We start from the raw sequence: 15,018 nt of genomic DNA, 5'->3' as shown, positions 1-15,018 counted from the left end.
GTTCAGGGCCACACTAAATTGCTGAGGCTTTGAATTTGCAATCCTCCTGCCACAGCCTCCCCAGCCACTGGGATCATAGGTGTGTGCCACCATGCTCTACTGGAATGCAAAGTCTAATGGGAGAGATAACCAAGAGAGTAAACTAAAAAAAAAAAAAAAAAAGATAACAGGGGCTGGAGGTGTGTGGTTTCATGATAGAGCACTTGCCTAACATGTGCAAGGTCCTGAGTTCCAGCACCACACGCACACACACACACACACACAGAGAGAGAGAGAGAGAGAGAGAGAGAGAGAGAGAGAGAGAACTAAAAAAATAAAAGAAAAGAGAACTGAGAGCCAGGCACAGTGGCACATGCCTGTAATTCCAGTGCCTCAGGAGGCTGAAGCAGGAGAATGGCAAATTCGAGGCCAGCCTTGGTAATTTAGCGAGGCCCAAAGCAATTTAGCAAGACCCTGTCTCTAAATTAAAAAAAGAAAAAGGGCTAGGGTTGTGGCTCAGTGGTAAAAGTGTTCTTGTATTTAATCCCTAGTACCAAAAGAAAAAGAAAGAAAAAAAAGAGTAACCATGGAAAACCTCTCTAAAAAGTCTGATATTTAAGGGGACACACGCCAAGCAGAGGCACAGCTGCTGCAGAAACCCTGAGGTGGGAATGAAGTTGGCTTGTTTTTTTTTTTTTTTTTTTTGTACTGGGGATTAAACCCAGGGGAATTTTAGCACTGAGCCACATCCCCAGCCCTTTTTATTTTATTTTAAAAATATTTTTTAAATACTTATTTTTCAGTTTTTGGTGGATACAACATCTTTATTTTATTTTATGTGGTCCTGAGGATCGAACCCAGCACCCCACGCATGCCAGGCAAGCGCGTTACCGCTTGAGCCACATCCCCAGCCCTATTTTATTTATTTTTTCAAAAATATTTTTAGTTGTAGATGGACACAATACCTTTATTTTTTAAATATTTTTTTTAGTTGTAGATGGACACAACATCTTTATTTTATTTATTTATTTTTTTTCTGTGATGCTGAGGGTGGAACCCAGTGCCTCACGCACGTGAGGCAAGGACTCAACCACTGAGCCACCACCCCAGCCCCAATATCTTTATTTTGTTTATTTAGTTTTTTCACATGGTGCTGGGGTCGAACCCACTGCCTCATATGTGCTAGGCAAGCGTTCAACAACTGAGCCACAACCCCAGCCCTTTATATTTTATTTTGAGATAAGTTCTTGCTAAGTTTCTCAGGGCCTTGCTAAGTTGCTGAGGCTGGCTTTGAACTTCACAAATACAAATTTTAAGGGTTTTAATTTCACCATTTCTCAGCAGGGTTCAAGTTCCGTCAATGTACACAGACTTGAGTGGAGACCTAAAGTCTGATTTAAGTCTGAGAATGGTCACCACATGCAAGGTTTAAACTGAGCTCCTCAGGCTGCGGATGTAGCTCAGTGGTAGAGATTCTGGCTAGGGACACTCAAGGGGATAAAGGGATTTCAAAAGATGGAGCAGTTGAAAGAAGCAAGAGAGGGGCTGGAGTTGTGGTTCAGTGGTGGAGGGCTTGCCTGGCATGTGTGAGGCCTTGGGTTCGATCCTCAGCACCACATGTAAATAAATAAAAAAGATCCATTGACAACTAAAATATATTAAAAAGAAAAGAAAGGAAGGAAAGAAGGAAGGAAGAAAGAGAGAAAGAAAGAAAGAAAGAGAGAAAGAAAGAAAGAAAGAAAGGAAGGAAGGAAGAAAGAAAGAAAGAAAGAAAGAAGGAGACAAAGGAGCTGGGAAGATGATTGCAGGACCCAGAGTTTGGATACCAAGGAGGGTAGAGGTGGAGGTGTTCTCAGGAGGCCCTGAATGCTAACCCAAGGAGTCAGGAAAGAGAAATCACTCCCAGTTCTAGAAGATAACATGGCTTTTCCTATGTTTGAGAGAGTCAATGTGAGTGTATGAAGGGCAGTAAAATAAATAAAACAAGATATAAAGGACTAGGAATGTAGCTCAGTGGTAGAGCATCCCTGGGTTTAATCCCCAGCATGGGTGGTGGTGAGAATATCTCTGGAGGAATATAACAGAAAACCCTAGGGTGAGCTGGGTGCCGTGGTCCATTCCTGTCATCCCAGTATCTTGGGAAACTGAGGCAGGGGGATTGTGAGTTCAAAACCAGCCTCAATAAACGTGAGGCACTAAGCAGCTCAGTGAGGCCCTGTCTCTAAATAAAATACAAAATAGGGCTGGGGAGGTGGCTCAGTGGCCAAGTGTCCCTGAGTTCAATCCCCAGTACCCCCCCAAAAAGAGAAATCTCTAGGGTACAGATTGGAACTAGGGCAGAGAGGAATACTGAAGACACCCCTTTCCTCCACCAGGGTCTGGGAGACAGAGAAAAAAAGGAGAAGCTATCCTGAAAATCTTCATAGACATAACTCATAACTCACAGGGTGCTACCCTTAGCAGTACAGACTGGACCAGGGTGCCTGGAGGACAGGAATGGGGACAAATTTTTCATCCTTTGTCCTTTGTTGGTTTATTTATGGTAATTTGAATAAGTAGTAGGTAGGAATGTATTACCTATTCAATACTTAAATAATTATTAAGAACCAAGCAGGGGCTGAGGATGTGGCTCAATCCGTAGTGCGCTCGCCTGGCATGCGTGCGGCCCGGGGTTCAATCCCCAGCACCACATAAAAGCAAAGATGTTGTGTCCGCCAAAAACTCAAAGAGAAATATTAAAAAACAAAAAAGTTAAAATAAAATATATAAAAAAAGAACCTAACAACCAGGCGTGGTGCTATATGTTTGTAATCCCAGGGACTCAGGAAGCTGAGGCAGGAGGATTGTTCCAGGCCAGCGCAAGACCTTGAATTAAAAAAATAAAATGAAATGAAATACAAAGGACTGGGGATGTAGCTCAGTGGTAGAGCACTGCTGGATTTAATCCCCAATATAACAGAAACAACAACCACAAAAACAAAAACAAAAAAACACCACCAACAACAAAAATACAGTACTGGCTGAAAGCACAGACTTTGAGGATTTTATTTTTGGTCCAAATTTGGTTTAATTTTTGCTTCTCAGTTTCCTTCTGTAAAACGAGGATGATAGTAAAGTCTTACTCTGAGGGGTTGTTGGAAGGATTAAGTGAAATAATACATGCCCAAGTGCTATCATCCCAATAAGGGTCGGCTAAAGGGGGGTTCTTTGCATTAGTAATAGTAAGGAAAGTGGGCAGACGCCTCTGCAGGGGTGGTCTCAGTCTGACCTTCAGGGGTGGGTGGAAGGCAGGGATTTGGAGTTAGGCGCAGCACAGCAGAGGTCTGTCTAAGTGGGCTCTACCTCCACCAGTCACAGTGGCTCTCCCCTGCAAAATGGGCACACTTCCCTTTCTCCTAAGATCAAAGGAGCTACTGGGTGGGGACAATGCATGGACTGTCCAGGGCAGCACCCTGTGACTTGGGAGTCATGACGATGAAGATTTTTTCAGGATGAGCCTTTCTCTTTTTCTTTCGCAGGCTCAGGGCAGAGGTTTTCCAGTCTGTCCCCTCTGTGCTCGACCCAGGTGGGAAGTGAAGATTTTTTCTTCTTGTTCCAACCCTCGGGAAGATGCAGAGGGCCCTGAGAAGGAGTCCCTGAAGCCCGGGCGAGTCTCCCACTAGCGCTTTCATAGGTTCCCTGTCTCTCCTTCCTTCAAAAGGATCCTGACACCCGACAGCCACGTTGAAGGTCGCGGGCGCGACTCCCAGGCCGGCTCGTGGGCGGTGCCCGCACATGCGGAGTCTGCCACCCACCGGGCGAGCACCGTACTGCAGGCGCGGGTCCAGCTCCGGGCTGCAAACCTTCCTTCTGCGCCAGGCCCGAGGGGTCCCCTCCCTCAGGCGGCTTACAGTCTAACTAAAAAAACTACCAATCTCACAAAAAAAAAAAAAAAAAAAAAAAAAGATAATAGTAGTATTCAGGGTGGCATACACCTGTAATCCCAGCAGCTTGGGAGGCTGAAGCAGGAGGATGGAGAGTTCAAAGCCAGCCTCAGCTAGTTAGAGAGGCACTAAGTAACTCAGTGAGACCCTGTACCAAAATAACAAACAAAATAGTAATAATACCAGTTGTTGCTATTTGTTCAGCCAAGTGCCAAAGTGCTTTACATGAAAGTTCATATTCAGTCTTCCCAACCATCCTAATAGTAGCTAATAGTAGGTACTATTTTTTTCCTTATTTGGCAGATGAAAAAAACTGAGGTACAGAAAGATGAAAACATTGGTAGAGGGAAAACCCACAGAACCAGGAAGATTTCAATTCAGCTTTGGCTGGGCATAGTGGCTCATGCCTGTAATCCCGGTAGCTGGGGAGGTTGAGGCAGGAGGATAGCAAGTTCAGAGTCAGCCTCAACAATTTAGTGAAGCTCCAAGCAACTTATCAAGGACCCTGTCTCAAAAAAAAAAAAAAAAAAAAGAAAGAAAGAAAGAAAGAAAAAGAAAAAAATCAATGAAAAGTGTTGGGGATGTAGCTCAGTAATTAAACCACCCTAGTTTCAATCGCTGGTACAAAAACAACAACAAAAAAAATCATTAAAAAAAATTCAGATTTGAGAACCTGAGTTCCTAACCTCTTTTTTTTTTTTTTTTTTGTAAATGCCAGCTCTGTGTCCTCCCTCAAGGGAATTCAGAGGAATGGAAGGGGGTAGGGGACAGATCTCCTGGAGCTCATAGTGAAAAGGAGAAAATAGAATAGTTCTAGTACAAGGTACATTGAGCTTAAACATCACTGGGGAACCAGGGGCCAGAGGGCAGAGGTAACGGGGAAAGGCTGCCTATGAGAGGTGAAGACTGGGTGGGAAGCGCATTTCCAGCCAGGAGACCCAGTTGAGCAAAGCCTTGGATGCAGACGTGTGTATGAACATCAGCAGTGACCAGGATGAAGATAGAATTAAGCACTAAGTTCTAGTGGGTTACAGGGATAATGATTCCTGGAGTCTTCTCCAAAAGCTGACAATCAAGGTAGGCAGAGATCTGGGAGGTGAACTGTAGAAATAAGCAATAGCTACCCTTCACTGTGCACTCTCCCTGTCCCGGGCTGTCTAAACTATCACATTAAACTCACAGTATCTGTGGAAGATGGTCAGTTATTAGCCCCATTTATAAATTAAGGAAAGGAGGCTCAGAGAGGTAAAGTGGATTGATTGCCCCAGGCCCTCCTGGTAGAAAAGAATAGGGCCAAGTCTCACAGCCACTTAGCCCAGGGTCTGAATCTAGTGCCCTAACCTGCGTAGCTACATGATTCTGCCTGCCTGGATGAACAACCCCCACCATCATCACTTGTGTCCCTAGAAAATAGACTCTCACATTCAGCCCTCTCTGCAAACCTCTAGATATACACTGTCAGGGATCTTTCTAAATTGCAAAGCTGATTTCCTCCCTCCTAGCCTAAAACCAAGGCTTCTCAGTACCCTTTAGTCAAGATCCTAACTCAGAGGGCTGGGGGTGTGGCTCAGTGATAGAGCACTTGCCCAGCACATAGGAGGCCCTGCATTCTATCCCCATCATCATAAGAAACAAAGAGATCCTAACTCAGCATGGCTCACAGGATCCTGGAAGGACCAGTCCTTGAACCCTCACATCTCCAACCTTAAGGCATTGGTTGGAATTCTGGATTTAGTACCCCCAATTTTTTTTTTTCCCCTGGAAAACTCTTTCCTTCTTCCTCCCAACCCAAACTTATCCCTGACTCTCTAACTCGTGTGTGTGTGTGTGTGTGTGTGTGTGTGCTGGGGGGAGAGGTGTCACCTCCTACAAGAAGCCTTCCTGACTGCCCCCTTCAAAATTCATACCAAATGCACTTCTGCACATCCTGTACCTTCCTCCCTTGATCATGACAATACCAACAATTAACTTTTTTTTTTTTTTTTAAAGAGAAGTCAGAGAGAGACAGAGAGAATTTTTAATATTTATTTCTTTAGTTTTTGGCGGACACAACATCTTTGTTTGTATGTGGTGCTGAGGATCGAACCCGGGCCGCACGCATGCCAGGCGAGTGCGCTACCGCTTGAGCCACATCCCCAGCCCTTGTTTTTTATTTTAGACAGATTCTCACTGTGTGGTCCTGGCTGTCCTTGAAATCCTGGGCTCAAGTGATCCTCCTGCCTAAGCCTCCCAAGTGCTAGAACAACAGGCATGTGCCCACATTCCCAGATTAACAAGTATTAAGCATTTGCTTTTTTTTTTTTTTAATAGTATTGGGGATTGAACCCAAAGGAGTTTAACCACTGAGCCTCATCCCCAGCCCCCCCCACTTTTTTTTGAGACAGTCTCGCTCAGTTGCTCAGGGTCTTACAAGTTGCTGAAGTTGGCTTTGAACTTACAATCCTTCTGCTTCAGCTTCCTGAGCCACTGGGATCACAGACATGTGCCACCACACCTGGCTTTTTTTTCCCTTTCCTTTTCTTTTTTTATTTTTTTTTCTTTTTTTTTTTTTTATTCAAAACATTACAAAGATTTCAGAATCACATCGGTTACACATCCACATTTTTACATAATACCATAATAGTAACTGTTGTATTCTGCTACCTTTCCTATCCTCTACTATCCCCCCTCCCCTCCCCTCCCATCTTCTCTCTCTACCCCATCTACTGTAATTCATTTCTCTTCTTATTTTTTTCCCATTCCCCTCACAAACTCTTATATGTAATTTTGTATAACAATGAGGGTCTCCTTCCATTTCCAAGCAATTTCCCTTTTCTCTCCCTTTCCTTTTCTTTTTTTAGACAAGGTTGCTAAATTGCTGAAGCTGGCCTTGAACTTGCCATGCTCCTGCATGTGCCACTGTGCCCGGCTGAGCTTTTACTTTGTGCCAGGCATCGTTAAGGTCACTCAAGTTAACAAAGCAGTTTCTTATAGTGGTTAAATGTGCCTCTGAATTTCAGTCTTGGCTGTGTCACTTATAGAGTGAAACTTAGGCAAATGATTTAACTTCTTTGTACCTCAGTGGCCTCATCCCTAAAATGGGGATATGAATATCACCTATTTCAGCAGAGTAGGGTGGTGCACAACTGTAATCCCAGCGGCTCTGGAGGCTGAGGCAGGAGGATCACAGGTTCAAAGCCAGGCTCAGCAACTTAGCGAGGCCCTAAACAATTTATTAAGACACTACCTCTAGGGGCTGGGGATGTGGTAGCGCGCTCGCCTGGCATGCATACGGCCCAGGTTTGAACCTCAGCACCACATACAAACAAAGATGTTGTATCTGCCGAAAACTAAAAAAATAAATATTAAAATTCTCTCTCTCTCTCTCTCAAAAAAAAAAAAAATACGTTAAAAAAAGACACTATCTCTAAATAAAATATAAAAGGAGGGCTGAGGTAAGCGTCCCTGGGTTCAATCCCAGGTATTAAAAAGAAAGAAAGAAACCCGCCTATTCCACAAATGACACCGCTGTGTCCCAAGTCCAGGCAACACAGTTGAGACCCTAATTGTTATGAATTAAAGACACTGAGCAGTTCAGTCAAGGTATGGAGAGGGTTAGGTAGTGGCCACAACTCTCTGGTTCTCCTGAAGCCTGCTGGAAATATGCCTCAGTGCCAGCTCCTTCTCCCAGGATTAGTTGCTTGGTGGACAAATATTTATTGGATCAGGAATGAAAGGTGCTCTTAGCTGGGAGAAACCATAATAGAAGGAGCATGTGGGATGTCCCAGAAAAATTTCTTCTTCAGTAAGTCCTGTCCTTGGCTGGGAAGCCCCTCCTGTCTCACCCCAGCATCTCTCTCCACCACCAGCCGCTGCCCCAGCATGGAGGTGTTCACTATCATCTCCCTGTTTCAAGGAACTAGGGCATCAGAGACAGCCTGAGTGGCCTCAGCCTGAGTGTAAACATCACCAGCTGCCAGAGAGGATGACGTCAAATCCCGGCCTGGCTGCTTATGGCCTTGGAGAAGCTCCTTACACAGAGAGGCTGGGTGTCCTGGGGAGACTGGGTGGTGTGTCTCCGTGAGAGGGAGCACGTGCAGATCTGCCACCTCAGCACCTCAAGAACAGAAATTTCTAAATCATTTTATTTTTATTAACTTGTATTAATTGTGTATATTAACAGGGATCAGCGAGATATTTCCACATGTGCAGACAGCATACGCTGATTCAATCCAAACTCCCTTTATCCACCTTTCCCACCAAACACACATCCTTCCCAACCTCTAGTAACCACTATTCTCCCTTCAGACATGGAGACAGAAATTAACAGTTGTTCTTTTCTTTTCTTTCTTTCTTTTTTTTATTTGTTGATGTACCTTTATTTTTTATTTATTTATATGTGGTGTTGAGGATCGAACCCAGTACCTCACACATGCAAGGCAAGCGCTCTGCCACTGAGCCCCAACCCCAGACCCAACAGTCGTTTTTTTTCTCACTGACTCCTATTTAGAGCATTAGGTCAGCATTAGCTAGACAGGGTGACCTCTTGGAGTTGGTTTATTTCTAAACCAAACCCTGTATGGCTTAGAGGCTAAGAGAAATATCAGGAGTGCTTAATTGCCTAGGTCTGCCACTTGCCTAAGTCTGTGTGACCTTGGCACTTTCCTGCACATCTTGGGTCTCAGTTTTATTATTTGAAAAAAATGGGGAGAACAGTATGTACCGTGGTTGGTATTAATATATACTCAGTGAGTGCCTATCATGTGGCATGTGCCAGTGCACAAAACTGAATCCCCGCCCCTGTGGTGTTTGGTGGAGGAAGACAGACAATAATTCCATGAATATTTAATATAGCAGATGGTGGTGAGTGTGATGAAGATGGATACGGCACCGCAAGGCGGATAGAGTGTCAGAGTCGGGAGGGGCTATTTCTTTTCCACCAGGGAAGGTCTCTCGGTAAGATGAATTTTAAGCAGAGACCTGAGTTCAGTAAGAGAGTAATTCACTGGGCTGTCTGGGAGAAAACTCTGTCAGGCAGAGAAATAAACACATGCAGAAGTCCTGAGGCAAGAGCATGCCTGATATGTTCAAGGAAAGGCAAAAGGGCCAATGTAGCTAGAAATATTTAGACAGCAGGTGGTGGAGATCGGAGTGATGTCAGAGAGATGATTAGGCTCAGGTTAGGTAGACCCTGGTAGCTCACGTTACGTATTTATTGTTTACTCTGAGGGAAATGGGAGCCATTGAGGACTATGAGGAGAGGAGGTAGGTGACTTGACTTAAAGGATTCCTCTGACTTTGATGTAGAGAACAGATCACCGGGGGATGGGGCAGCAGGGATATCAGGAGGTTGATGCAATTGTCCAGGCGGGAGATGAGAATACCTTTGACTAAATGAGCAGCAGTGGATGGTAAGTGGTCAGATTCTGTGTTTAGCTGAAGGAAGAGTTGGCGGGATTTATTGATGGATTAGTTATGAAATTGTATTTGTGGTGTGTATGTATTATGTGTGTGTGTGGCGGGGGATCGTTTTGACCTGAAAGAAGTGGTGGTTTCCTGATGTGGGGAAGATAATTTCCACAAACTGCTTAGCACAGATTTGGGCACACAATAAGTCCTCAATAAATATTCATATTTTTTTCATATTGATGACTTTGGTTTTCTGGGCTGGCTAAATTTGGTCATCCAAGGCTTTGCAAATGCTGAGTATACCTATCAATAACATCATACCTATCATGCCTGAATATGTACTGTGTCTTCCAGCATGTGATAGGCAGAATCTTTACTTAGCAGTGTGCCACTCTGCAAGGTGTAAGAAAGTCCTGTGAGAGAATGAACATTTGTTGATCTTTTCTGGAAGTGCTCAGGATAGAACCTAGAAGCCTGGTGCATGCTAGGCAGGTGCTCTACCACCCAGATACATTTCCAGCCCATTTGTTGAATTTATAACACAGTCCAGGCAATGGATACTTTTGTTTAATCCCATCTTCCTGACTAGAATGCAAGCTGCATTCGAGAGAGTGATAACAGCTCTTGTCGACTACTGTGTACACCTAGCACATAATTGGCATTTTAGTTAATATTAAATGAGCACCCTCATTATTACAGTTGAGTAACTTCCCAAGGTAGAGTTATTTTTTAAGTTGCTTATGCGGATCTTGAAGGTGCCATTCTCCTGCCTCAGTTTCCATAGTTAATGGTATTATAGGTGTGTACTACTGCACTGGGTGAAGCTGGGTTTTGAAAAATATCTGTTGGGTGAAGGAATGGTATTACAGTCTTGTCTTTTTTTTTTAATATTTACTTTTTGGTTAGACATAATAGCTTTATTTTGTTTATTTAGTTTCATGTGGTGTTGAGGACCGAACCCAGGGCCTCACACATTCTAGGTGAGTGCTCTACCGCTGAGCCACAACCCCAGCCCCTACAGTCTCGTTTTAAAGAGGGAATCTAGTTGGCAGCTGACAGACCAGGGATTCCACCTAGATCAACCTAGATTTCCTGATCCCTGAGCTTGGCCCCCTACCTATGGTTATGCCCTGGTTATCGTATCATACACTGTTTGGGTTTAACGATACCTGGGTAGTTGATGATCCTGATCACACCATGAAACTTAGAAAGATATAATTCTGGGTCAGATAGTAAAGCTCTAGTAATATGATCTTAAATGTTCATGTTCATTGAACTGCATGATGTGAAAACATTCGTTTCATCTAACTTGCCCCCAGGTGATCATATAGGCTGTAATGGAGAAGATGTGAGCTCAGTCTTTAAACACTAAGGGTTCCTGTGTGTCTCTTACCCTAAGGGTTATTTAAGGGTTATTAATCTGAAGCACAAATACTCCTAGAAGATCTCTACATCTTCCCCCAACCTTGTTAAAACTGTGTGTACTTCAATGCAGGTAAATTTTTTAAAAAATTATTTTATTTTTTTGATATTGGGGATTGAATCCAGGGCCTTGAACATGCTACACAAGCACCTTACCTAGCTCACGGGTGAGTTTTTTTTTTTTTTTTTTTTTTTTTTTTTTTTGTGTGTGTGTGTGTGAAAATGCTTCAAAGCTTTCATTTCATCCCTAAAGGAGCCTACAATCAAAAAGTTTGCATTCGGGCTGGGGTTGAGGCTGAGCTGTAGAGCGCTCACCTAGCATGTGCGAGGTGCTGGGTTCGATCCTCAGGACCACATACACAAATAAGATAAAATAAAGGTATGTGTCCAACTACAATAAAAAAAAATATTTAAAAAAAGTTTGCATTCATCATGCGTGTGTGTGTGTGTGTGTGTGTGTGTGTGTATTTTAGTGTGTGTGGGGGGTCCAACCCAACTCCACTCCCATGTTTGGCCAGTGCTTTGCCACTGAGGCAATCCCCAGCCCCTATACATATATTTTTAAACTTTCATTATTTTATTTATTAAAATTTTTGAGGTGAGGCTGGGATTGTGGCTCAGCAGTAGAGCGCTCGCCTAGCGCAGGCGGGACCCAGGTTCGATCCTCAGCACCACATAAAAATAAAGGCATTGTGTTGTGTCCATCTACACCTAAAAAATAAATATTTAAAAAAATTTTTGAGGTACTTGGGATTGAAGTGGAGAATTCTAGGCAGGTGCTGTACCAATCAGCTACACCCCCAGCCCTTCTTTTCTTTTTCAAAGTGTTTTTAGACATGTAGAAGGAAGAAAAAAGAAAAAAAAAAAAAAAAAGATGAGAAGGAAAAAAAAAATTGCCTCTACAATTTTTATTTCTAGAATTTTAAGGAAGAGAAAGCCAGCGTGACCAGAGGCCAAAAGTTGAGGATGTTGAGCCGAGATTAGAATCCAGATTTTCTGGTACCAATTCTGGATTCAATTGCTATAAATTGTATTAAGCACCTGCTATGTGCCAGGCACGATTCCAAATCATACCATTTCCAGATAGAATTCTGAGAGTGCTGCAATGGCAAACGCTTGATAGCACAGAATTTACATTCCAGTGGGGGGTACTCAGAGAAAACACTGGAATAACGATGACAGTGATGATGGTGTCAGATGCCATAAAAAAAAAAAAAAAAAAAAAAAAAAAACCGCCGTCAGAAGAAGGCGAGGAAGAGGAATGGCATATTGGACACGGTGGTCTGCGCTTGGAACTTCCAGTTGCTGTCCATTGACTTCCACTAAGACAGCGACCAGACAGTAGGGGAGCCGCGTTCAAACTTCCCTTCTGCGTTGCCAAGGTGGGACCCCAAGGAGACTGGAGGGAACACGCATGCGCTCGAAGAGGGGGCGCATCCTGGCGGAATCGGCAGAGCGCATGCTCTGTTGGACTCGGCTACTCGGAGGATTTTGACCAGGTACTCCTTCTTGGGGATGATAGCGCGCAGGCTCCTCGGGCTCGGTTAATGCCATTGAGAAGGTGTCGTCCAATAGGAACTTGTGTTTTAGGTCTTGGTCCCGCCCTCAAGGCTCTTTTCCTCTTCCGCTTCCGGCTCTCTGTTAGTCCTGGTCAAAATGGTGGCGGCGGCTGTATCTGCGTCCCGGCTTTCTAGACTGCTGGGTCGGTCTCGCCCACAGGTGGGGCGGCCTATGTCGAGTGGCGCCCACGGCGAAGAGGGCTCAGGTACTGGGGTTGGGGTCGGCGGGACGTGCCGCATCCCCACACTACCGTCGCGGGGCGGGACTGTGACCTTGGGGGAGGGAGAATGATATCCGGGCAGGTCTGCCAGGGCTCAGCGGTTGTGACCCCTTTGCAGCTCGCATGTGGAGGGCCCTCACTTACTTCGTGGCTCTCCCGGGAGTGGGAGTGAGCATGCTGAATGTTTTCCTCAAATCGCACCACGGAGAGCACGAGAGACCCGAGTTCATCGCCTATCCCCATCTCCGCATCAGAACCAAGGTACGCCCTTGCAGTTGTCCGTTCTCTTTTCATTGCGTGTGCCCTAGTACAAGTTCTTCATGCTCTAAAAGCGTGGGTGCCTGGCGTGTACAGTTTTTCGTCTAATTCTCGCAATCAGAATATTTATGTGCTCCCATTTCGTGGAAGGGAAACTGTTTGGGGTCATGTCATTTGTTTCCAAGGTCATAACTGTGAGTGCCCTTCAGGTTTCCTTTTTTCTAATGTGTCCAATGTTTTGCGTTCTGTAGTTCTATGAAATAGCTGTTTGTTGCATAAAACTTGGGAGATTTGGGAAACCTTTATGGAATGGCAAGGTCTGAACATAGCTCAGCTTTCTAAAATCTGAGCATCTGCCAGGTGCTACCTTCATAATAAAGAGACTGATAGCTTCCTCTACCCCCTACAATACCTATCTTGTTTTCCCTTTGGTTATTCAATTATGGCAGTCATTTGTTTAACATCATCCTTGGGCACTATCCACTAGATGGCAGTACTGTTCATCCCCCAATGTCTCCAAATACTACCCCGTGTACCCTGGAGGGGCAAAAACCACCCTGGGCTGGAAACCATTGCTTTACGGTCATTCTTTTCAAATATGGTGAGCAAAGTAATTGAGGGTGGTTTGTAGTTTCCTAGTCCAGAGAATGTTTTAGGTCTGGGATAGAGCCTAAAATCTTATTTAAATAAATAAGTATCTCCTCCACTGTACCATTCTGATACAGGCGATTTGAGAATTACACTTTTTCTTTCTTTACTTTTCTGCAATACTGGGAAGGAACCCAAGGCCTCACACATACTAGATAAGTGCTCTACCACTGAGCTATATCCCAACCTGACTTTTTTCCTCCCCACCCCAGACAGGGTCTCACTGCATAACCCAGGCTGTTCTCAAACTCATGGGCTTAAGAAATCTTCTGATTCCACTGATATATGCTTGTAATCCTAGCAACTTGGGAGGCTGAGGCAAGAGCATTGCAAGTTTGATGCCAGACTCAGCAATTTAGTGAAGCCGTGTCTCAAAATTAAAAAATAAAGGGGCTCCTAGGTTCTCCCTCCGCCCCCCCATAAAACAACAACAACAAACAAAACTTCCTATCTCCACCTCCTTAGTAGTTGGGGGATTATAGGCATGCATTACCATGCCAGGTTTAAAGATTACACTTTCACAAATCTAGCACTGGAGGGGCTGGGATTGTGGCTCAGCGGTAGAGTGCTCACCTAGCATGGGTGAGGCCCTGGGTTCGATCCTCAGCACCACATAAAAATAAATAAAATAAAGATATTGTGTCCAACTACAACTAAAAAATAAATACTTAAAAAAAAAAAATCTAGCACTGGATATACTAGTTACCAGGGAGAGTCTTGTAACAACTAACTTGAGCACTCTTTTCCTATTGTCTATTTTAAGAATGGCCCCTGGGCCAGGTGTGGTGGTGCACACTTACAATCCCAGCTATTTGGGAGGCTGAGGCAGGATGATCTCAAGTTGGTTAGAGGCCAGCCTGAGCAATTTAGTGAGACTGTCTCAAAATAAAAAAATTTAAAAGGCCTGAGAATATGACCCAGTGGTAAAACACCCCTGAGTTTAATCCCCAGTACTGAAGAAGAAAAAAAAAAAAAGACACCTCCCCCCCACGGTCATTATAGGAGCTCCCTTAAATTATGGGAATGTTGAAATATGCTAATAAAGGACTTACTTTCCATTTTTCTTTTGCTTTTTGTATGTTACTGTGTTCTAAGTAGTTCATGGCAGTGTTCTTTCTGAACTGTTCTCTGGAAGTATCTAATTGACATCTTCATTTCACAGCCCTTCCCCTGGGGAGATGGTAACCATACTCTATTCCATAATCCTCATGTGAATCCACTTCCAACTGGCTATGAAGATGAATAGAGCATCTGGACCATTACTCAGGCACTGGGGACCACAGCACTGGTTTGGACCATTACTCTGCATGAAGACCAGAAAAGTATATGGGACCTTAAGTTCACCTTACATTTATCAATTGATGACCATTATACTGATTTTCCATCCCTTTGAGGCAGGAGATGGCTTAAATAAATAACTTAAACTTAAATTGCATTGAGTGAAAGTACATTCTTTATTTTTTCTTAGAAATTAACATTATTGTTATTTCTGTTTCTGCAGTGAAGGTCTATGTCTGCTTTTGATAGTATTTAAGATCCAGTTCACCTCACTAAATAACTATAATAGATTCTTAGTTTCTTGTGCCTAGGGTAGGTAAAGCCAAGGGACCAGTGTACAGA

The 15,018-nt window shown here is 43.9% G+C and overlaps 1 protein-coding gene across 1 annotated transcript; it reads left to right on the top strand.

Moving 5' to 3' along the window:
- Nucleotides 1–12,330: 12,330 nt before the first annotated feature.
- Cox6a1 (cytochrome c oxidase subunit 6A1) lies at nt 12,331–14,828 on the top strand. Its single transcript, XM_077108929.1, has 3 exons — nt 12,331–12,477; nt 12,611–12,753; nt 14,561–14,828. Exons 1-3 carry the CDS (start codon nt 12,369–12,371, stop codon nt 14,642–14,644), a joined length of 336 nt encoding a protein of 111 aa, XP_076965044.1. The 5' UTR covers nt 12,331–12,368; the 3' UTR covers nt 14,645–14,828.
- The last annotated feature ends 190 nt before the right edge of the window (nt 14,829–15,018 follow it).

Source organism: Callospermophilus lateralis, chromosome 1 (assembly GCF_048772815.1).
Source record: "Callospermophilus lateralis isolate mCalLat2 chromosome 1, mCalLat2.hap1, whole genome shotgun sequence".
Lineage (NCBI taxonomy): Eukaryota > Metazoa > Chordata > Mammalia > Rodentia > Sciuridae > Callospermophilus > Callospermophilus lateralis.
This window is presented reverse-complemented; position numbering and strand designations above follow the sequence as displayed.

Coding starts and splice junctions, on each gene's coding strand:
- Cox6a1 (XM_077108929.1), top strand. CDS start 12,369: ATGGTGGCGGCGGCTGTATCTGCGTCCCGGCTTTCTAGACTGCTGGGT. Junction 12,478..12,610: donor CCACGGCGAAGAGGGCTCAG/GTACTGGGGTTG, acceptor ACCCCTTTGCAG/CTCGCATGTGGAGGGCCCTC. Junction 12,754..14,560: donor ATCTCCGCATCAGAACCAAG/GTACGCCCTTGC, acceptor TTCATTTCACAG/CCCTTCCCCTGGGGAGATGG.